This window comes from Jatropha curcas, chromosome 2 (genome assembly GCF_041381405.1).
Source record: "Jatropha curcas cultivar XTBG-Jc1 chromosome 2, XTBG_Jcur_1.0, whole genome shotgun sequence".
NCBI classification, from domain to species: Eukaryota; Viridiplantae; Streptophyta; class Magnoliopsida; order Malpighiales; family Euphorbiaceae; genus Jatropha; species Jatropha curcas.
The window spans coordinates 26,387,692-26,412,416 of record NC_143152.1 but is presented as its reverse complement, the minus strand read 5'-3'; the positions used below and the strand labels follow the sequence as shown (position 1 = coordinate 26,412,416).

Below are 24,725 nucleotides of genomic sequence, written 5' to 3'. Positions count from 1 at the left end.
AAATTTTCATTTTAAATTACCTCAATACCCTTTTACCTTATCAAATTTCAACATCTTCTACTGTAGTAGCTGATTCAATAAATAAGGATAAATAAGTAAAAATATAGTAAATTCTTTCTTGATTCGTAAAAAAATAACACTTAAAAGTGTATATGAAAAACCTTACAAATTAGCCTATTGAATAAATGTAAAATTTAATCCAAAACCTCAAAAACAAAATTCAACCCAGAATCTTAGGATAAAATAAAAAGAACACAACGTTTTTCAAGAGAATAAATTATTAGCCCTAAATAAAATATAATCTAAGTAATAAATAAATAAAATAAGAAGTATTGCTAAATTAAATAATAATAATAATAATAATAATAATAATAATAATACTAAAGCCGTAATGCAAATATGTAATTGAAGTATACAGGACATGGTCCCGTTAATTTACAGGCAACAGGGCCAAGCCTTGTTTATAAATGATTTATACTAATATTATACTCCATGAAATCAGAAATTTCCACAATAATGGTGCCTAAAATTTCCATTCTCTTTGCTTGATAAATGATAATTATGTAGGAAATGCAAGTTGCCAGTTTCCATTTACAAAGGTCATACACACATTAATTATGCCAAAACAATCCCAAAATGAAAATGGTGCTTTTTATTTCCTATTATACCCTGCCTAATATTCAAAACAAAAATGAAAATTTCAAATACCCAATCATAACCTTCCAATTCATTTCCCCACATGTCTGACCTGTAACCATCACCACCACATTACACTCCAGAGATTTGGACAGCTACCACATCATCGGCACCCAACATGTTCGCAGCCTTGCCCATTTTTTCTTATCTCTATTCGAGTTTTTACTACTGTGTAATCACTTACTCGCTTACCGATACGTACTGCATAAACTCACCGTCGGATAAAAGTCCATCCATAGTTTCTGGTGCCAAAACAACTTCCAGATCAACGCTCCCATTCCCTTCTCTACCGGGAAAAGCTGAGATCTTGCCGTCAAATTTATTGGCCCTACCGCTCCTAATTGCCAAAGGTCGGCCCCACCCAAAATCATTATCGTACATCGGGAATCTGGGTGAGCTACCCATCGTGATTGATGCACCGTCGAAGTTTCCTAGCGGAAACAAACGCGGTTCACTTTCCCAATTTGCTATACCCTTCCGAACCGTATTGTCGTCATGTGCGACGACGTTTTTGTGCAGCAAGTCAGCTCCCCAGTGCAGATCCCGAGAAAGAAGCTCTCCTATTGTAGCTAAGGTAGGAATACTCTGTATCGCGTTACCAAAGTAGTAAGGATGGAGCTTTGGGTCCAGTCTGTGCCGGCAGTTTACAGCCATACGAAACGTAGTCGTTTTTGTAGGGGAGAGATTCCTCGCACGTGTAACGGAACGCCAGAGTTGCGCACACAATGATTGAAACGACGAAATCTCTGCCGCTTTATTCTTTAAGAAACTGTTTGTGTCTCCATCAACGACTTTCCAACTGTCGTTGCATTGTCTCCCCAATATCTCTAAGAAATTACCGTTATTGGCTCTGCTTTTAAGCTTAAGGATAGCTTCCCTGCTAAAACGGAAAATTCTCTCGCGCAACGGCTCATCACCTGAAAAGGTAACCTTAGGACCACCGGCGGGGAACTTAAGCACCGCCGGAGAGTTAAAAACGGTGTCACGGCAAAAATCAGGCGATTTTGTTATTTTCTTGGCCCCTTTGCAGATTTCAGCGAAAGTATTGAAAAAATGCCAAAAAGAAGTCCCGTCAGTAACTGCGTGATTAACAGTACAGCCAACGAAAACGCCATCGGCAAGCTCTGTTACCTGAATTGCAGCTAAGGGCTTAGAGTGACCGGAATAACTAAGCATTCTATCTAAAGTGAAAAAACCCTTGACGCAATCAGGAACGTCAAGATGAGGAGAAATAAGGTCGTCGATAAAGAGGTGTCTAGCTTTTGCTTGGATAAAATCGACACCTGCATCGTTACAAACTATATGGACATGGCCGTCGGGATCGGTGGAGAGACGGCCAGCGAGAGCAGGGAAGAAAGCAAGAGCGGTAGAGAGAGAACGTTTAAGAGATGTGATAAAGTCATCAACGGAATATGGTGGATAAGAGAGAAGAACACCCTTTTGGATGTATTGGCAAGAAAGCATAGGAAGATCAGAAACGGAAAGCTTGAGGGTTTTAATGGAGGACTTATGGTCTGGGTAGATAGTGCATTTGGAGATTATAGTTGTAGAAGAGGAAGGCATTTTCATTTAATTCTTTAGAATTCGAAGATTTTATGTGTCTGGTGAGTGAGAAATGGTGGTGGAGATGGGGACATATATAGGGAAGGAAATGAGGTAGGATTCATGAACTTGGATGGTAGTTTCGTGGTGGTTGTTAATACTTGATCCTGTTCCACTTTATATATTTGTTTATGGCTTTTTTATCAACAGAAGATGTATAGCCTATGGAGAGGGAGAGTCAAGGTTCAAGAAGAGTCAACTAACTGTAGGAATAAGACACGTGGATAATGTCATGCTAAGTAAACAGAGTACATATATCGATGCCGTTATCATCTTATTAGTATGGTTATTCTCCTCAATAGATTTTTTTTAAGGCCGGAAAAATAAAATTTTTAAAAATCTACCAATTTTTAAAAATCTCAATTATTGAAGATATTTTAAGCACGATCGTAGTTACAATATGAGAATATTTCAACCTAATTTGATAATAATAATAATAATAATAATAATAATAATAATAATACAATCAATAATAATTATTCACTTCGTCTGATTTTTATATGTATGGTTTGACAAAACACGCATATTTAAAATTTAGTCAATAAAAATTATTTTATCATTTTTACCCTTTAACTCATTAAGATATTAATAAAAATTCTGCATTTAATGAATAATTATAAAAGTTATTATAGGAAAAATAATTGTTTAAATGTACAAATTTAGAAATTTTGCAAATATTTTGAAACATTTTAAAAAGAAATAACAAGCAAACAAAATGGGACGAAGGGAGTATATTTTTATGATTTTAAATTAGTTGGAGTTGACTATATTAATCTTTTTCTTCCATTTTATTATGAAAATCTAGAATCTATAATGTATATAAAATTAAAAATGGCGAAGGAGAATTAAGAGTTTAGCAAAAACTACCTGAATAAATGTATGAGTTGATAAAAATATTATTAAGGTTTTTAATTTCATTGTTTGAGAAAAATAAAAATAATTTAATTTCATCAACATAATGTTGATGTTTTATTTAAATCTAAATTCTATTGGTTAATAAATAAAATAAAAAATTATAACTATAAATATTAATTTAGAAAATTAACTGTGTGACAAGAGAATTACTTTAATTAAAAATTTATTAAATAAAATATTATATATGTAATTAAGTCATTATGTAAGAAAATATTCTTTTTCAAAAGGGAAAAATATATTTTTTGAACATTGTTCAGTTTATTATAATTTTAAAAATAAATATTTATTAATCCATTAATCATTGATAGTCAATCATCACGAATTAATTACCATCAATCACTAGCGATTACCAAATATTTGATTTTGGAAAACATTTTTAAAGATAAGTTAATACTTGGAAATAATACTAAATTTAATATTATAGTTGATAAATATTGAAATAAATAAAAAATTTCAAAAGGTTGGCATTTGAGCATTTGCTGGATACAGTAAGGTTTTAGGATTTCATTAATTAGTATCATCTTATTTAGTTCCTTATGCATGATTTGATTGATTCTTCCTTTGAGTTTCAGTAATACATGCCATGTGCCATAATCTGTTGGGATTCAGAGCTCTGCTTTTCTGTACTAGATTTCCATATACAATTATTAATTTTTTTTTAAATAGTTCTTTATAAATGATTTATTGTTAATTTAACTAAAATAAAATAATTATATATATATATATATATATATATATTAATCATTCCGACTAACCTGAATTCATGCAGAATAGGCCCATAAAAAAGGCAAAACGCTTTTTTCCGAATGTTTAATGCTCGAATTTGAGACTTTTGATTAAAGGAGAAACGATTACCGCCGTTCTATCTTACTCGGATGATAAATAATTAAATATTTTAATGTAATTGTATTATCAAAAACTGAAATTATAGTATGACAAATACCTAAAACTACAGAGGGAGAGAAAATGCAAAGTGAGGAGCGGTTGACTTTGATGGGACAGCAAACATGGCACTAACATAAGAGCGTGCATGTGCGGAAACTAAAGGAGTTTGCTTCTTCTAGGAAAGTAGGTTCTGTGACCTCCGAAAAGCTTCACCGAAGCATTCCCCAACAAGAATATGTATGTCTAGTAGTAATAAATACGCATGAAAACTATTAATTATGTGTTGCACGAATAAAATGTGGTATGTAGAACTTTGTCATACTTATTTCACATTTCTTGTAACAAAAATAAACTTAGGCCACTCAAACAATTGTTCGAAAACCAAGTCAAAAACTTTAATCATATTGAGATGCTCAAGTGTTATCGTTTAATTTATTTAAAAAATATTATATATTTATTGTTTGATTGCAATATTAAAAATTAGTTAAAGATAGACTAACTCTGTAAATTCACCAATGCTTACATTTAATCAGAACTTATATCACATTCCAAAAAGTTACAAATTTAGATAATGCACTTTCTATACATATCAAAAAAATTTTGTAGCATTTTTAGCTTTATATGTAAAATATTAATTACACTTGTGGTTTATACAACCTTTACAACAATAATTTTTAAATTTTTAATTTTTCAACAAGTATTTAATTGTTTTGATTTTACAAGTTAGAGCATCCAATAGAATGGATTTGTCAGTTGAAGTGTTTAATATGTATAATTTTAGGAGTTAAAATATTTAATGAGTGAATTTATGCATTTGACTGGTGAAAATATTAAAATTTTTTATGACTATTGAAAAAATATTGTACTTTAAGTTTTATTATAAAAAATGAAAAAGAAATGTATAAAAACGATAAATTATACCACTCGACAATGATTTGTGGTGATAGGCAGCAATTGTCATGTGATAGATAGTAGGGATGAGCAAACAGTTGATTTGATTCAAATCGAATTAAAGTAAAAAATGAAAATAGAATTTTTTTTTATCGGAATCAAAATCAAATTGAAATTGACATTTGAATTGAATTTGGTTCGGTTGATTTTAATCGATTTTATTATTTCAGATCGATTTCAAACCTAATCAATTAGTTTTTATAAACTCGAGCGGAATTGTCAATAATTTAATTTAAACTGACTAAGACAAAACTAAATCCCCTTTGAGCAGACTGACTTAACCAAATTGAAATGAATCTGTTTGATTTTTGGTTCAATTCGGTCAGATGTTTTGCATTAACTCTAACAAATAATGGTGGTTGATGATGGGTGATGATTTGCTGTAATTGATAATGGTTACTCCTAGCAAAGATAGAACTATAATTTAACATTAGGTGAATTGAAAAATGAAAATAGAGTTAGATTTTAAATTTGGAAAACAAATTATATATTTTTTAAAATAATACATAAATTTTAGGAGGAAAAATTAAAAACTTTGAAAATATAGCTACTACCTGAATCCACCCTGTCTTATAATAATTTTTATTAATATCTCATAATAGTTTCATCTTTTGAAATTAAAAATTCATATCCTCTTGAAGTGATTTAATTTTCTCTTTTAACTAGAGTTAAAAAAATATTTTTCGTTAATAAAATATTTTAAACATCCTAAACATCAGAAAATTTTAAAAAATCTTCCTAAGTAAGGTATTTTGGGAAATATTATTCAACACTTGATCATTATCTTCTTTGACTCATAATAACTTATACATATAGCTTTTTGAAAATTTGCGTCCCTAATTCATAAGTAGAAAGAAGGGTCAAGCAGCCATCTCCCATCTCAATACACAAAAGAGAAAAAGAAAAGGGTAAGTACAGTACTAATGTTTGGACATGTTATAGTCATTATTTTAAAAAATAAAAATAAAAAATCAATTAGATTTTCCATTGAAGTTCAATTCTGTAAGACACAAAAAGCTGTAAAGGGAGTGCTTTTCTATTTATTTAATACTGATGAAAATATGTCTCAACTAATCAATTTAATATATTTATTTATTAATATAAAGAAAAAAACAAAAAAACATTAAAATCCTCATGTTGTATTGTCATCCTCATGTAGCTGGTTTATGAACTGTGATGGATAAATCAATACACCGACATCATGGGGAAGAAGCTCTCAATTGGCTGTTGCTAACTTGCTATTTTTGTACTATACTTTCCACAATTTTAAATTATTTAATTCAGTCCACTCTTTTTTTTTACATTTGCCTTTTTTATAAATATCTTATCCTGAAAGAAATTATAAATGTCCATCAATCACGAACATACGTATATATATCCTTTTCATTGGATGTTCCTTTCATCACCATCTTCTTCCTTTTGTCCTTATAATTAATATTCTAAATATTGTGTAAAATATTTTTTTTTTGTTGAAAAAAAAAAAATTTCCTTTTGGAGTGTGTATATATAATAACAGGAGTAATAATTTAATGAGAAAATAAAATATTACTAATTACAAGATTTTGATCTATCATAAAAGATTTTCTCAATTGAAAACGTAGCTTTGGTTTAATTTAAATGTTAATACATCTTCAAGAAAAAAAGAAATTTAAATATTAGGTTTACTTGTCTGTTGATTACAATATTTTACGCCTAATATTAAAAATAATTAATATTTAAGGCTAATTTTCTTTTACTGATCGAATTTTGATCTTTCTTTCATAGATCCTCTATTGAACTAAAATGTGAAGGAAGTATATACAAATTCAATAGAATTGACGAAAATTACGTAAACAAAGGGGAAAAAAGCAACACATATCAACAAACCCTAGCTGTTAAGAACTAAAACGTAGCTAAGCCTTACAAAAGCAACATATATATAACGTAAATGACAGTCTACATTCATGCATCTAACCGTTGACAATATATTTTTAAAACATGAGCTGAGCAAAGGTTTTAGGCCCACCTGTCACTCCAACTCGTTCCTTTTTATTTACTTTACAAAATAAATATTTTGACCCTCCTCAAAGCTGAAGCAGGAAGAAACTGAAGTCCCAAGCATTTTGTCATAATTAATGTCCGCCATTTGATCTTCACTTCAAATAAATTTAACAGTACGTGATGATACTATATTTGAGTTTTTCCTGAATGAAATGATAGTTAATTTCAATATGTTTAGAACGAGCATGAAAAACTAGCTTGGAACATAAGTATATAGACTAATCTTGTCGCACCACAAAGTAGCTGGAGCTGTACATGGAAATCTAAGTTTCTTCTTAAGTAATGACATGACCCATATGAGCTCGAAGGTAGTATTAGCAAGATCTTTATATTCACTCTCGGTTGAAGAGCGAGCTCCAGCAGATTGTGTTTATTAAGTAGCAATCAAGATAGGTCAAGTAGCCATTAATATATCAACGATCATTCAAGCACCTCACTTAATCACTATTAGAAATGCAAGGATTGCAATTGAAGATTGGAACTGTTGGAGATGAACTGCTTATAGCCCGAAGATATCAAAGAAGGCATAAATTGTTGACACTCAAATTATGGAAAAGATTAAATTTTGGTATCCTAACTAAACTAAAAATAATATTGTTTTTTCATTTTTTATAAATCCGAATCTAACTAGGACGGTATATATGTATGTATCAAAATGCTTATAAAAATATTTTTTCGTAAAATTGTTCAATTTTAATTTGTAGCCGGACTATCTTGACAATTAAGCCAAAATATAAGTCGTTTAAAATTTTTGCACAAAGATTAAAGAAACAATTAACTCTCCTACATTATAAAAAAAACTAAGGGTAATTTGATCAAATTATCTTTTATCTCAAACCAATAATTACTTGCGAAAGTATTTATTGTACCTAATGTAAATAAGGACAACATTGGAAAAGTATCATTATTACCCCTTAAAATACTCAAAACGATTTATATTTTGAAACAAAATAATCATTCAAAAACGATTTATATTTTAAAACAGAGGGAGTATACAGTGGTCCGTTGAAATTGTGGTAACTTGTGTTCGTGTGTAGTATGGCCTGCATGAGTAAAATTGTTATTTATTTATTTATTTATTTATGAATTTTTGATTATTAAGTATTTAAGAGACGCCAACAATTAACGATTGTATTATTTATATATATTTTTAATTAATTATCAAATAAGCTTACACCTAACCTCATTAATTTATTTTATATTTTTTCAATATCTAATTTTAGAGCCAGTTCAGTTCGTAACATTATTGAATAAATATATAAATTAATTAAATAAAATATCGAGTCTCTTTTCCCATAAATCATCATGCTGCCTCTCCCAAAGTTCAAATTTAAACCTACTAATCAAATTTTAAAGCTGTTCAAATTTATAATTTACATTTATTATAATAGAAGAAATTATAATATTTTTTATGTCAAAAGATAAAAGAAATATCAAATATGTAGCAATATGATAAAGTAAAAAAAAAAAAAAAAACATATGGTGAAAGACTTTATCCCAAGAAAACTGGAGGAAGATAATTGTTTTTGGTATCATGTAATTAAAGAATAAATTAATTTGAAGAAAACATATTATTATGATTAATTATTTATTTATGAATTAGCATAACTCTACCTCTTTTCTTAATGCTTTTTGCATGGATAACTAATTAAAAAGTTCATGTTTTTTTTTTTTTTTTTTTGAAAGGCAAGTTCATGTCCCTTTGATGTGTTACATAATTCTAAAACAATTGGTCAAAGAGACTCAAAAATCATGTTAAAATATAAAATCAAATATAAATATTTATGTAATAAAACCTCAAGCATATAAAATATCCAATAATCACTAGTTCCTTTTTATTTATTACATAGGAAACTTTAGGATACTCTGCTGTATAGTTATCACTTAATTATTTGGAAACAAAAAATTAAAATGGACAAAGAAAAAGGAGATTGTGAAACACAAATCCATTGATGTCCTCTCATCAACATGTAAGGTCGGAGAGGCAACAAAGACAAAACTATCACTTTCTATTGCAAAACGACAATGTGTTTGGTTTATGTATGCTTTTGACATATGGTGTTAATTAGTTAACTCCCCACTAATCTTGATCTTGTTGGGTTTGGGTTTATTATTGAATAATAATTTGATTTTTAATTATTAGGAACCTAATGATCATAATTTGTCCATGGTGCATGTATGCGCTGATGGACTATTAATAGATAAAAATTAATTTTGGTGCCTACACCATTACACTACTAATATTTATGAATTGGAAATGTTTATAAAACTTCTCTAATAAACCAAATTAAGCTACACATCTACCTTATAGAGTTGGAAGCGTCATAATTTTTATATGAATCAAAGTCAGCTTAATAGTTTCGATTTTTAAATCGAAATAAAAAATGTATAGAGTTGAGCAAATTTTGGTTAAACCTATTGAATTGAATTAGTTTAGTTTGGGTTCGTTTTTAACGTATTAGATTCTATTTATTTTTCATAGAAAAATCAAAATCTTTTTTATTTGGTTTGATTTAATTTCATGAAGCCTAAAACCCATAAAAAACTAACTATAAAGAAAAATAAATCAATTTAATTGAACTAGTTTGGTTTGGTAAATATACACAATTCGATTCTATTCAAATTTCATATTTCATTTCAAACAATTTTTAGTTCGTTTGGTTCATATTCAATTTGAACCAAATTGAATGCTCGCCATCAATTTTCTGTTAGGTTTGGGATAGGGTTCGATTTGATTCTTGTATTGAGAATTTGAATTAGCTGAAAGTGGCTAGACCGGTCTATTTTGACAGTAAAACTATAAAGAAAAAGGAAATGACACTGAAACTAGCCCTTGTTGAAAACGACATTGAAATCATATTAAAATTGAAATCGATAGGCTGAAACCAAAACTACCAATTTAAGTCTAGATTCCAATTTTTTTGGGAACAAAACCGTTAGTTCATTGAATTAAAATTCACGACTCAATGAACTAGTCACATCTATTGTTAATCATTATTCTTTTAAAATTATTTTTCTCAATGAACTAGTAATGAACTAAAATGAAAGAAATCAACATATCAATTTTGAAGTCACTATCCGAACTCTAAGTGCTTTCTACGAATTAACTGTTTTCTATGGAAGTAAAACTTTACGATAATCAATGATGTAACCAAGTGATAGATGAGAACTATTTAAAATTAGATTTTTTTTTTCCCTCTTCAATAATGTTGTTTCGAGTTTGGGTTTAAATTCTAGTTAAATTAACCAAGCTCAGTTATAGGTCCCATGAAAATATATTTTTTATTGTAAATCAACCCTTATTTTAATTGTGGGGTGTCAATATACTCAACCTTTTATTTTTAAAGTGTGGTTGTCACAAACTTTAAATTAGAGTATAAGTGCAACGAACTCCAATGTTTAGGATATAAATATATATTAAGCCCGATCGTTTCTGCTAAGCTTTCTGGAGCATTAGTGGTAGAAAAGACTAAAAAATAGAATTCCTAGAATTAAATTCATGAGAGAAAGATAGAACAAGCATGTATGGCGTGCGAGAGACAGAACCATGGTGGCGATGGAGGCTATAAGGAAGTTTACAGTGCAGCGATGTTTCATTAAATAGAGTTACGGAGATTTGTAATGGTGGTTTAGTTTCCTTTTGCAAACGATGTCATTTTGTTAGCATTGTATTAAATTAACCTAAGGTTATAAAAACTCAGCCTACTAACATATTATCCACTTTAGATCAAGCATAATTTCACCTATGCTGATTTATAGAAAATTCATACAATTTTATTTTCAAGCAGAGCATTAATGCTTCACTTAAAAGTCCTTGCAATGTTTTAACGCTTATTCAATTTTTTATCCGCCTTATCACTCACACACTGACCGATGTAAGATTTGCTTTAGCGTTTTAAAAAGGTATTGATATGAAGTGTACTTTAGTATTTTTTTTTTTATTCAAAATCTTAATCCTAATAAATATTTGATGCTAATATATGTTTAAGGTTAAAATTGCGACGTCCATAATTTTCAGTAGTTTTATTCTTATTAAATATTTCAACTCGTAAAATTATACTCATTGAATATTTCAAGTTATAATATTATACTTATCGATAGTTTTATCAAACCATTAAAAAATGTAAAGTGGGACAAAGTAAAATGTTTATTTATTACTATTAAAGTGAAATGGAAGGAGTATTATTTAGCCTCCTTATTTACTATCTAATTATTTATTTCGTCTCTTACTCCGCCGATAAAAATTATAATATTTAGTTGATGGGTAGAACTAAATAGTTTGACGGAGTTCAATCTCAAAGGCGAATCAATTATTTTGTCAAACAATAGGAATGTAATAATAATTTGAACTAGGAGTTGGAAACTAAATGATTAATTACCCCTTCATTGGAGTTGATTGAAAATGTTCCAATTTCAGAAACTGCAAACAACATATGGCCAAGTCTGCATGATTGGACTAGCTAAGCAATAGCCTACCCAAAACCATCATCAGCTGCAACAACCAACAACTATTATATCCATCTGTTATCACTAACAACTAAATAAATTTAGCTGATAATGAAAGAATATTCATTAACTTATTAAAATTTAATTTAAATAAGTATATCCTTAATCATAATTTAACTTCAAGTTAAAAGAAAAAAAAAGCGCCCCAAAACCCTTCTCTTTTTTTTTTTTTAAAAAAAAATTTATCCTTTAAAATGTTAAAAAAATTCAATTTTAATTTTATCTATAAAATAGTGAATTTTTAATTTTGCTCCTATATTTTTGAAAATTGTTTTCACCTCATCTCTTATGTCTGGCTCTGGTTACTAGCTGTAGCGACTCTTCTTCACTAAGAACAGCTGCTGTGGAGAGAAAGTGTGAAAGATAAATGTACATGCAGATTTAAAGGTCATAGTGAGAAAAGCATTATTGAGAGAGATGATGGCATTTCATTCAACCCTACAACTTATAAGTGACAATAAGGGTCCATGTGGGGCTAGGTGGTTGAAGCTTTCTTATATAACCACAGGCAAGTTTTTTTAGCTTTGCTCTTACAATTTTGCCAGTTTGAGATTCAATGACTCAAACAAATAGGTGATGATGAGCACATACAATTCACCATTTTCTCTTCTCTATCTCTCACCATATACAATTGAGTAGCTGGCAACCTGGCATATCCCCTTCTTCTACATGTGCATACCTTCCCTATAATTGGATATATTATATGTGTAAGCAAGTAGGAACTCTCTACCTACATTAATCCTTTCTTTCCTTTCTCTTTCTTAGTTTTATATTACAGTTATATGTAACATCATCTATGACTGCCATTATCCTCCTAATAAATTAATTTACTTTATGGTGTTTGGTTACCAGGATTCGATATTCTTATGGATGGAAATTTACTTTTCTTTTTAGGAAACAGTCCTATAGTAACATTAAAATATCATGTTTATATGATTATGAAATTTTTTAGAGAAAGTAAAACGGTTACCTGCATGACTGATAAAGTCAAGAATTTGATTTTATTTTTCATGATATTCCGGTAATCAAATGCTTCAAACTACCGTATCAGCAATAGATTCATTTAATGAAATAAAGTCACATTAGCAGCTTGTCTAATTAAGACTTAACAATAACGGGTCGATCAAGCTAAACTAAACCAATTGAATGATTTATTGTTTTGATTTTTAAGATTTTCGGTTTAATTTTGATTTTAATAACAAAAATGAAATTTTTTAAATTTTATATCCTAAAAATCAAATTCTTTTTAATCCAAAAATTAGGTCAATAGTAAAAATCAAATCAATCAATTTAACTTTTTTTATATAGAAATTTGATTAATTGAATTTATTCTGGTTTGATTTGGTTTTCAAATCAAATGCATTGAATGGTTGGACCACCGTATCTATTTGCGCGCGATGATATTTTTTTTTGTGAGCTCAAGTTTGGGCCACGTAGCCGAAGTAACATATGATCAGAGAGAGGCGCCACCGATTTTTGACAAGTAATTGCTCTGCACCAAATTTTGGCTAATACATGTCAAACGCTTGAGTCCATAGAAACACATTGAGATGGGAAACTCCACATCCATGTCTTCTTATTTGTCGTTTTCTCTGTTATGCTCTCTGCCACATTTATATCTCGTATGGATAAACATGTTAATTTATCTCTGCCACTTCACTTCCTTTTCACCATGTTTTTCCTTTTTTTTCTCCTTCTTTTTTCTACAGTAGAATAACATTACAGGCCAGTTTTTGAATAGGCTTGTTCAATTCACCCCAGTTGAACCCGAAATAAGCTTTTAATATTGGCTTTTAGGCGTATAGGAAGGAATGTTGTCCGCCGGAATTTTCTTCGTTTACAAAGATCGACTCAACCTCTTATTTAAGAGATCTGAATCCTTTTCATTCAGACCAACTCTTATTGGTTTGGTTTTCAATTTTTAAATATCACTCTTTTTATATGTTTGTATTCAAACGATAATTATATATCATGATGTAAATTGGATGAAATGGACTTGACTTGAACAATTTTAGTGGCTACATGAATGGTACTTCTACCTCGAGTTCGAAGACACACATGTTAAAAATAATACTTCATTTCACCTATTTTGTTTGCTTGTAATTTTTTTTAAATGTCCTAAAATATTTGTAAGTCTAAATTTAGATATATAGATAGTTTTTTTCCCATAATAACCTTTGTGATTATTCTTTAAATCGACTTTTATTAATATCTTAATGAGTTAAGGGTAAAAAGGGGTAAAATAAGTTTTGTTAACTAAATTTTTAATATGTGTATTTTGTCAAATTATACAAACAAAATGGGATATGCAAACAAAATGGGACGGAAGATAAGTTACTATTTTTATTCTATAATACTTTTCACATTTGGAATTTCATGTCCCTTAACAAAATCATTAAATTTGTCTAAGTTATAATAAATTACTGAGTAATTGATTATATTACCCTTAATTCAATATATCCAAACACCAAATTAAATTTTAAACTCTTCAATTCTCATGTTTTGTCCAATTTAGTGGTGAAGAGATTTTGAAAACACAAAGAGGTAGAAATAAATAAAGAGAGAATTAATTATTGGTCATACACAAAAGGTAATCACGAAAAAAAAAAATTATTACTCCTTGAAATCACAAATGTGATATGTAGTTTAGAACAAACTACTATTTTCTTATATATGACAAGTATTACGGAACGTATAAAGTAATATTTATATTATAATTAAAAATATTATGATGCGACTTTGAGAATTCACTTATAAACTAATCAACTATTAGAATTTTTTTTTTTTTTTTTTTTTTTTGAAAGAGAACTATTAGAAGTTTTTATCATGTTTTTGTTGATGGGAATTTTGGTCAATTTATGTTGGCTAATTAATTAATTAATTAATTATGTCCAAAACTATGAAATGAGATATAGAGCCGAACAATGTGGTGGCGGCGGCGGCTCATTAGTCTTTCTCTTGTCAAGTGGTGGATTTCAGTTCACAGGTGCTTTGACCAATCACTAGGTTTGTGTTTGGCGTTTATACAAATTAAAAACGTGAATATATATATATACAATTTGAAGTGTAATTTTTATCATATGAAATTTAACCTAAATTCATCTTACAATTATCCTTAAATTTTATTCCGTATTAAAAGAAATGTATAATATTGGAACTTAGTACTAAGTTTAGTGATTGTATAAGAAATATATAATAATTTTTTAAAAAATAAATATATTATAGTTTGTGACATGGGCATAAGACCACTCTCTTAAAAATCAGACATGAAACAAATTATCATAAACCATAAAAAGACATAATAAAGTTCTCTATTTTATAGAAAATACAAATGAAAATTTAGATGACGAGGTTGAGAAATATATATAAGACCAAAACATAATGTTGGATTAAGACCAAAACATCAAGGATTATGTCATGCCTCATCCGTCCTTGCAGGTATGGTTTGACTATGTTTCTCTTACATCATGCAAATTGATTTTCTTTTTTCCATTTGGTTATGATGATAGGGTTATTACATCGTGTAAATTGAGGGAGGCTCTTAGTTGGATTAAGGTTTAAAAAGAAACACACACACACACGTATGATTATATATACCCTTTTGACAATTTACTGTATTTAACAAATAAATAAATAAATGGTAAAAACATGCTTCAACACGTAGTAGTTCAACTATATTACAAAACCCTACGTGTATTTTAAAAGGAACAAAATACATTTTTGGCATTTTCATTACTCTCCACTGATAGTGATATTTACAGCGTAAAAGTGAGGTTATGAATAAAATAAATAAATTATCATGTCCAACTAATATGTTAATTGTTTTTCATTTTTACACTAATTATATTATGGTAATTTAAATATTTCTACCCATAAAAATATTTAAATTTCTCTTATGACAAATTTAAATATTCACTAACACTCCTATAGGACTGGACTTGTGGCTTTAAGCCCACTAAAGTAACTTACAAAATGGGACAACCAACCCAATAAAATTATTCGCAAGGAATGCACTCTAAATAGTTAAGTTCATATTTTCTTCTCTGGGCCTCTTGTAAGTTTCATATTCTCGTGAAACCGTTGCGTTTCCGAGGGGAACTATACAGTGCGTTGAGTGTGTGGTTTTGGTCTTGCCAGTTGCCACTATTTTTATTTCGCACTGGGCCTGAATCAAATGGCTCATAGGCTAATATCATCTTCCCTAAGCCCACTGGATTACAAATCTCACGTTGGGCTTTAGTATCCATTGGGAATTTTATTTTATTAGTTTTTAGATGCCATTCAATTTTCTGGGATTTGTTTTGTTTTTATCATTTTTTTTTTTTTTGGTAATAGAAAATAGGGATATTATAGTACATGTCATATTTTGAAACTTTATTTTTTAAAAATGTCAGTTTGACCTAAACAATTAAAATAATGTCAGTTATATTATTTATTTATCTAATTACCCTTTTAACTTACCGTATATTGCATTCTTTTTCATTTCTTCTTCTTCTACGTTCTATTTAGTTTTTTCTTTTTCTTGTTTCAATGGCTTCTTCTAATTCTTGTTCTAATGGCAGATGTGAACTTTGTCTCTGGCAGCAAGACCGGCGTGAGAGTCGTCATTGCAGGCGATTGCTTCACCGAATTTGATTCTGTTTCTGTTCTTCTTCTTTTTCTTTTTATTGTCCTGATTTGATTCCATTTTATAGGATACATTTTGTTAAGTTGTCATATGCATTCTAAAATGAACTTAAGGTCACGAGTAAACCAAGTATTCTAACTAAGGGTTCAATTCTCAAAAAATCATAGCTAGAACCAATCACATACAACTATCGTTCGTTTGGAATAGATGAATCATAGTTATAGAATTCATTTGCAAATAAATTTATCATGTTTGATATGCTATAATTAAAATAAAGAATTTAATTGAATTTCATAAAATTATGTTTGAAATAAGATTTTAAATGAAAATTCATTTGTCTTTATTTCTTATAATACTCTTGACATAATAATTTAATAAAAATAAATAACAAACACCAATTATATTTATTATATACAATATAATAACTTATCATTTTTTTATTAAAATCCAAATAATAAATTTCATATAAATAAATACACTAATATTTTATATTAATTAATTAATTAATTATGTAAACAGTAACATTCATCCGAACCGATCTATTTAGATCGAGTCAAATCAAATACTGGATCAAACAGGTAAAATGAAGCATCCTTGTCCAATATCTAACAATGAGCATGTGTAATTGTATGTATAGTTCGTTGATGTCAAAATTCTAATGTCAAGTCATCAAGGCGTTGTATATCTCACTTGATTGTATCTGAAACAAAATCAATTAAATCATTATCTGACAGACCAATCAAAACATAGAAACTGCCAATTATTCATTAACCGTCTTTTCGCACTTTGCTTTTTTTAAAAAAATAATTGATGGTAAGAAAAGGAATGAAAATAGTAGCTTTCACCCTTTCTTAACTTTTATGTCTAATGTTGTTATGTAATTGGTTGTACTAATTAATGTCCAAGTTCCAATAATTAGTGTCTCTAAAGAACTAATACCTATCCACAGATACTCTTGTCATAAAATTACACTGCAATTTTTTTATATGATATAAAACTAATAACTTGTAGTGATTTACCAAATGCAGTTGTTTTATTATGAGCCAACATTCCATTTGTGGGGTAGTAGCTTTCGGGTTTGACGGTGTTTTTATATGCAGTTCGAAAAGAAAATAAGTTTTTTCTTAGATGAATTTTACGTGTAAAATTAAGAATTTAAAATCAAAAATCATTAGTGTTGAGAGTGTTTTACACGAATAATTGAAATCACTGTAGATTATTTTAATTAGTATCCCAGAGGGAAGGCATAGAAAAAGATTCATGCTTACATTGCCTACTCTAATCGAACATATCAGTACTCATATAATTGACTTTAGAATGCATTGGTCTTTCCCAACAACCACTTTTTGTGGTTTATTTTTAAAATACGTATCAAATAATTGCTGATACAGCAACCCATCATTTTGTGTTTGCATATAATGCAATGCATATGTGAAATTTGTTTCTTTTGTTTTGATACAAAATTTAATAAAGTAAATTTTCTACCTTTCTGTCTTCTTTTATTGTTACCTTTTCTATTTTCTTTTTCTGTGCATATGCATCAAAAGAACCCATGGGGGCTATTTTTATATAAACAATGAAAGGAACATGATGATGCACTACTTGAAAATAAAGAAACAAAGATAAGAAAAAAAAAAAAATGAAATGGTGGCTCCATTTAATCTTTATTCAATGAACTCAATTTCTTAATTAGAATATAAATTCGTTAACGAAGAAGAAAGGATATTTGCTATTGTATCAGTAATTTAATAATCGAGCGCCTGATTCTATATAGAGAAGGTCAGACATTTATCTAAAACTTGCCGATCCATCTCATTTATAAATTTCAGAAATAGTGTTTGGCGCAATGTATAGAAAATCACACATTTAAAACGTGGCAATCCATCCCATTTAAAAATTTCAGAAGCAGCGAAATAAAAGATAGAGAAGGAAGGACTGTGTGGTTTAAATTCAAAACAATGGGTGACAAAAACCAGAATAAAGTATCCAAAGTGCTCCCTAATGCAAGTTGCAGAAAAGTTGTTCCTTTTGAAAAGAAAAGTTGGACAGTTTTGTCATTTACAAAAGAAAAAAAAAAAATCTCAAAGACCTTTTTTTAAAGAATTTTTTTTTTAAAAAAAAATTGGTCATATTGCCCTGAATTGTTGTCTAGTGGGGGGACCATGCATGAATAGGTGCAAGCAGTGTAATGGGGCACTAGGCTTTTTTCATGAAAGTATTGCATAAAGAACAAGGATGTTAGTGCCAACAATTACCAACATCAACAACAACAAAAAGAATGGGACAAACAGAACATGGAAGGGTAAAAAAATACCTACTGCAACATGGAAAATGTTGTCATTGGTTTGTTCTAATGGCTTCACATCAATTGATATTTTTTCATATTTTCTTCAAGAAATTTAATTTTGCCTAAATTTGTGTCGAATTTTATAATGACAAATCCAATTAATATTGTTAAGACAATTGCCTAACATACTCTTAAAATACATTTCAAATATCTAAAGTTTTTCGGTAATGAAATGATAAATGAAATCTATTAAATGTTGATTCTGGTTCTTTACTATGACCCTTTTGAGCTAGTTTTTAGCGTTTCGATTAAGATAAGACTCTATCTTTAATAATTGAAATGTTCCGTAATATAATTTTTAGAGACTGAGTGAGCTTTTTATGAAATGTTAAATATTATTTAACAACTTTAATATTTAATCCAAATGGGGTAGCTTAGTTGCAAAGAGCACTCATAGGTTTATCACCATGACTTAGATCATGAGTTCCATCATTTGCAATGCAAATTCTCTCGGACCAGTCCCTTTGCCTCCGAGTACGAGCTATGCAAACCGCATAACCAAGAGAAATATTCTTGCTATGAACTACTTTGATGAAAGTGACAAAACATCACTAACAGAAAGACAAGAATCTTCAAGAACTTTTGGAGCATTGGTAAATTAAATTTAACTAAGAGCTTGGAAATCTCATCAGCATCAAGGAAATAGTTAGATTCTATTTTAACGAACAAGATCGTAAAGAGAGCATTTTCATACTTAAAAAGAATCATAAAACCATGATTCTCTTGATGACTAGTTAAGTGCAGGAGAAATCAAAGTCTTTGCCACAATTGATATTATGTTTGAAAGATATCATAAACAAGAGAAAATAAGTATAATTTTGCTAATTATTCTATTTATTTAGTAATTAAAACGTCTTAGGGGATCTTCCACCTTTTTTTTTTTTTTTTTTTTTTTGAAAAGGAAAATTGTCATCCTCACAAAACAGAACAAAGCAAAAAGAAAACAGAATGACGCGTGAGATGCTTGAACTAGTGGCCCTTAGACTCAAGCTTTGGTCAAGATTCCATTGTCAAATTTCAGTCAAACTCATAGAATCAGATGTTAAACCTTATTTAAAAAGGCATATGATAAATAATATGTGAGATTATAAACATTAAATTATGTGATTAGGGGAAGAGAAAACAACACTTTATGACAAAGCAAAATTTTGAAATCTAAGCTTCTAATACCATGTAGTGTTTATTGTCCAAATCAATTGCTTCAGCTTGCTTTATATATATATATATATATATATATATTAGGAGTCCAATAATTGATTAATTATTAAATCAAATTCTACTTTGTATGAGCTTGTATTTAGAATCAACCAAAGCTAGTGGCATAATAATTGGAGGGTGTACCTTTTGGTCTTGACTCTTTCATTCTCAACATAACAACACAAACAAGTTCAAAAAGAAAGCTCATTGCACATGGAATCAATTGCCAGAAAACACAAACAGGAAGGAAGCATTATTTAGCAATCAATCAAAAGATGAGAGCTTCACATAAATAAGCTTTTCTTTAGGTTCAATGATCCAGACTTTTATATGGAATCACAACATAACTAACCCATAAATCTGTGGGAAAAAAGAGTAAGAAAAAAAGAGAAAAGGCTAATAACTATGGACTAACATAAGTCCTGATTAATATATTCACATAGATTCATGATCATATGGTATAGACAAATGACCGTAACAGCACTTTGAATAACATTTTAGCTACCTCAATACCTTGAGAAGTCTAAGTCCTCATAGCTTATTGAGGTTGCATCTGAAATATCAAATTGTAAGGCCCCAGTTGGTATCCTGGAAGAGTTCCTCTTAGCAGATTTTGCTCTTGTAGTTTTGGCATCCCACAAAAAGGTGGCATCAACAGATTCCCATTTGCTGCTGCTGTTCCTGCATCATTTTGGGGTTTCCAATCTAAAAATCCTTTAGCCATAGCACTCATTTTTGGCTGTGCCTGTGAGTTTAGACTTGTGGTGGTAGAATGATCAGGAGATAAGGATTTCTTATGATCTGGAGAAGGTGATTTAGTATCTGGCAAATTGACTGTAGTGATATCATGAATACTGGATCTCCTCTTGTCCTTCCCTCCAGTGCTTTGCCTTATAAAATACTTTTGAGCATGACTAGCAACCTGAGTTGGTGTTCGAGTAGTCACAAAGTTTCTTGATATATTTCTCCAATCTCCTTTACCATACTTTTGAAGACCCATTAGAAACTGTCTGCAATTAACACCAAAATGTATAGAAAAGAACATAAATTACAAAACAGATACACTATTAAAGTACAATTCCAAATTCCAACATTCTCAATCTATGCAAGATCTATTGTAAGCTAATAATAAAATGTACAAACATGTTAATAATAATGACATTATCTCATTATAGCACTGACCACCGACCTAATTAATAATACAAATGTAGATTAATAGCTCTACAAACAATTAATATGAAAGAGAAATGAAAAAATTTACCTATGCTCCTCTTCAGTCCAAGGAACTCCTTTCTTCCTTTCTTGCTCACAAGGGCGAGTAGCAGTGGTTCTTTTGCCTCCAGGAGTATAGAAATGTTTGAATTCACCAAAACTATGATCAATATGATTATTAACCCATTCTAATGTAAAAGAATCACTACTATAGCCAGGAATTGGGATAAGGCCTGCTTCAATATCACTAACATCTTCTTCCAATTCTCTGTAATGTTTGATTATATCGCCTACAGTCTTGCCTGGAATGACAGAAGCTACTTTGTGCCATCGATCAGGATCATCTCTGTCATATAAAGCCAAAGCATTTTCAAATCGCTTGTTTTCTTCGGGAGTCCATTTTGTAGCTCTGCTTTCTGGAAATAACCAGTTGGAATTTTGAAAATAAGAGCCTGGAGAGAGGATTTCAATTCCCTGATTCATAGTTTAAACTATGCAAAATAAAAGCAAATAACAGCATATATATAATTTAAACAATAAAGGTTATGCTGTATATTTCCCTCTCCCTTTGAAATTCAAAGAGAGAGAAAATACAGATAGGAAATGAAATGTAGCAGAGAGAAGTGGAGAATTTTATGAGTGAAGAGTAATCAAATCAAGAAGCATTTCTTGAATAGAATCCGAGAACATTTTTTCTTTTTTTTTTTTTTTACATAAGCATCAATTGAGGAATCTAAAAAGTCCCAACTTTCCAAAATCCGAGGAGAATTTGGGAAAGGGGAAAAAGCAGATCTTAATTATCTGTTTTATATGATAAAACCCTAGATTATAATTCAACAATTGATAAAAAAAAACCAGGAAAAATAAGCATCAAATCCCATAAATTTTACAACTTTGAACCTCACAAAATGAATGAGATTTAATCCAATTCAATTAAATTAAATTCAGAAAAACAGAGAGAGATGGTAAAAGGCCATTAAAAGTAGAAAGAAAGGAAGAAAGGAAGCCAACTGAGAAAAATAGAGAAAAACAGAGGATTCAAATGGTGGAAGTGGCAAGCAATTTATGCTTTTGTTCCCTTTCGGACTAAAGGCCAAAAAAGCAAAGCAGTGGGGTGAAAAAGGAAGTCAGTACAAAACATATGCCAGCTCCTTTCTTACTACTTCAAAAAAAATTATAAGAGAGAGTGAATTTTGGAGAGGATCTATAATAAAACAGGAATGACAGAGCAGAGCAGAGAAGAGAGAGAGAGAGAGAGAGAGAGAGAGAGAAGAGAGGTCAAAGATGTTGAGTTGTGATTGGTGGATATAGTGTTTGTGGGCGCTGTGGCCAGAGAGAAAAAAGAACGAAAAAAAAAAAGTAGAAGCTCCCTAATAATATGTGAAGACACAAAAATGGTTGGCCCAATGCAAGACGCGAATTGTAAAGGCTAGCTTTGTGATTGGCTAAATTTTCAAGTCTTCTAAAGAAGGTAGTTATGGGTATTTTTGTAATTTTCTACAAAAAGGTAACCAAGTACCAGCTTTGACATTGTTGACGTTTAGCTCAAGCATGTCACGATAAGTTTTTGTTTGTCAATAATAATGCTCTCTCTCTCTCTCTCTCTCTCTAAGTTCATTTTCAATAATCTCCTATCAAAACCCATGAAGGTACTACAATATTAATGTTACCTAGCTTGTATCTTGCACAGAATGTTCCTATGCCCTATTAACACATCTATCACTACTATAATGAGCTTTGATTTAATAATACAACCCATTAAAAACAGTCAATGACTTTGTGAGATCTTGAAATTTCTTTTATGCAAAAGGAAGATATCTTTTTATCAAACTACTAGTTAAAATGACTTCAAACTGTAAACTTAACTCAGACATCAAATTTAAGCTAAGAAAAAAAACTCAAGATCTCAAAGTCAGTTTTGCTACAATATTAGAAATTCAAGTCCGATATTAAAATTTAGGTGTCAAAATTAAAATGGCTCATAGGTTATAAGAAGGTTTTGAAATTTTTACTTAGGTATAAAGAAAAGATAGAATAAATTTTTTAGAAAAATGTTTTAAATAGGAAATTTGGAGTTACTCACAAGATGAAAAGTCGATCAAGATTCATTTCTTTTGTTCTTTGTTTCCATTCTATGAGAATTCAAGATCTTACATACGTAAACATGGCACCTTTAAGACTTTATTAGATTTGCTTAAAAGACATGAGATATATTGTAATAAGCCACAGTTCACTATTTCATAATCATCATAAGCATGGAAACGTGAATATAAAAACAAAATCAATCAAATATGTGCATTAGAATTCAGTCTTTTCATGGAAATACTTTGAGGGAATATTAATATGTATCGCATTAATCCAGTGCCTTCTTTAGGAATATCGAATCATGATTGATGAGAAAAAAAAAACATTTTATTTTTAATTACCAATTGAACTTGGATAATAACATTTTTCTTTGAAATATCATAAAATTAAAAAAAAAATAATAATTTTTTTTTTTAAATTTGAAAGTATTGAGCCAAATTTTATGACCGTTTGGATCTTGGAATCTATAGAACAAGTACCTTCCCAGTTAGTTCCTACATCAATAACCAGACCGCATGAGGCAAATATGGGGCTCACCATCTAAAAAATGACAATAATGCATTTAACACCACTCCCTGTAATGCAATGCTAGGGTTCATCGATCATTTATTTTCCAACTTCTATTTCTTGGCTTTTCTCGATTCCATCAAATGGCCCATTCATTTCTCTCTTCTTATCTTTTTATTTTTTATTTTTTGTATATCTCCTCTCTAGAAGCCAGATTTTGTACCTTCCGGTACTTGTTTATCAATGAAATAATAAGCATGCATGCAGCAATATAATTTTTCTTTTTTTCTTTTTTTTTTTGGTGTTACCACGGGCTTGTCTATCATTAGTCTAAAACTCAGTCATGCTCGCATCGGATGGGACCACTAAAGAGTAAAGTGCTTCTAGCCAATATTTATTATATACATAAGTATCAAATAATCGATCTCACTTAAGGAACAGAGTGCTGAAATACTAATCCTAACATATGACGATATAATTATTCTTTTTTTGACGAAGAAAGAAAACAACAATGAAAATGCAAAGTTGTATTTGATATGTACAATTTTCCCCCATGCATGCTTGTAGTCACTGAAGGTAAGACTCTGTTTTGAGTAAACCATGTTATAATATAGAATTGAGAATCTTTTTAAATGAATTTATATGTTGGTTATTGTAAGTTCAAAACTGTTTATGTTTGATATAAATTTAAATTTCAATTCAATATATGCTAATTGTCTAAAATATTTTTAAAAATATAAATAATAAAATAAGAAAGAAAATGAAAATAAGAGTTACAGATGGGATAGAAAAGAAGAAAAGGAAAGTTAGAAAAGCAGTAGGAGAGGGAAAAAAAAAAAAAGACAAGGAAAACATGGGTAAAATTAGGATAAATTTTAAAAGTATAAAATTTGTGATTTCAATTTTTAATTTGGAGACTTTTAATTTCACAAAATTGAATTTGTGGAAATTAGATATATATTTTGCAAAAAACTAAACATTCAAAATTGGGAATTCAATTAAATTTAGGTATAAATTTTTTTTTTTGAGAGGAAAAGTATAAAATTTATTTATACTTAAAGGAGAGTAATATTATTTTAGGTCTGAAAATACATTCTATATTTTTCTAGATTCAAGAAATATTCCATATATGGATTCCAAGTTAATATAGTTGGT

The 24,725-nt window shown here is 29.5% G+C and overlaps 2 protein-coding genes across 2 annotated transcripts; both read right to left on the bottom strand.

Annotated features, from left to right (window-relative positions):
* Positions 1–505: 505 nt before the first annotated feature.
* On the bottom strand, positions 506–2,391 carry LOC105646627 (HXXXD-type acyl-transferase family protein). The gene has a single exon (XM_012232512.4). It carries the CDS (start codon positions 2,263–2,265, stop codon positions 877–879), a length of 1,389 nt encoding a protein of 462 aa, XP_012087902.1. The 5' UTR covers positions 2,266–2,391; the 3' UTR covers positions 506–876.
* Positions 2,392–20,019: 17,628 nt separating this feature from the next.
* On the bottom strand, positions 20,020–22,267 carry LOC105646628 (transcription factor DIVARICATA). The gene is made up of 2 exons (XM_012232513.4): positions 21,028–22,267; positions 20,020–20,776 (listed from the first exon to the last, which is right to left on the bottom strand). Exons 1-2 carry the CDS (start codon positions 21,459–21,461, stop codon positions 20,305–20,307), a joined length of 906 nt encoding a protein of 301 aa, XP_012087903.1. The 5' UTR covers positions 21,462–22,267; the 3' UTR covers positions 20,020–20,304.
* Positions 22,268–24,725: the final 2,458 nt, after the last annotated feature.

What these genes read in the sequence shown, in the direction of transcription:
- LOC105646627 (XM_012232512.4), bottom strand. Translation starts at nt 2,265, where the DNA reads ATGAAAATGCCTTCCTCTTCTACAACTATAATCTCCAAATGCACTATC.
- LOC105646628 (XM_012232513.4), bottom strand. Translation starts at nt 21,461, where the DNA reads ATGAATCAGGGAATTGAAATCCTCTCTCCAGGCTCTTATTTTCAAAAT. An exon ending in TGGACTGAAGAGGAGCATAG is followed by an intron (nt 20,777 to 21,027) that starts GTAAATTTTTTC and finishes TGTTAATTGCAG; the next exon opens with ACAGTTTCTAATGGGTCTTC.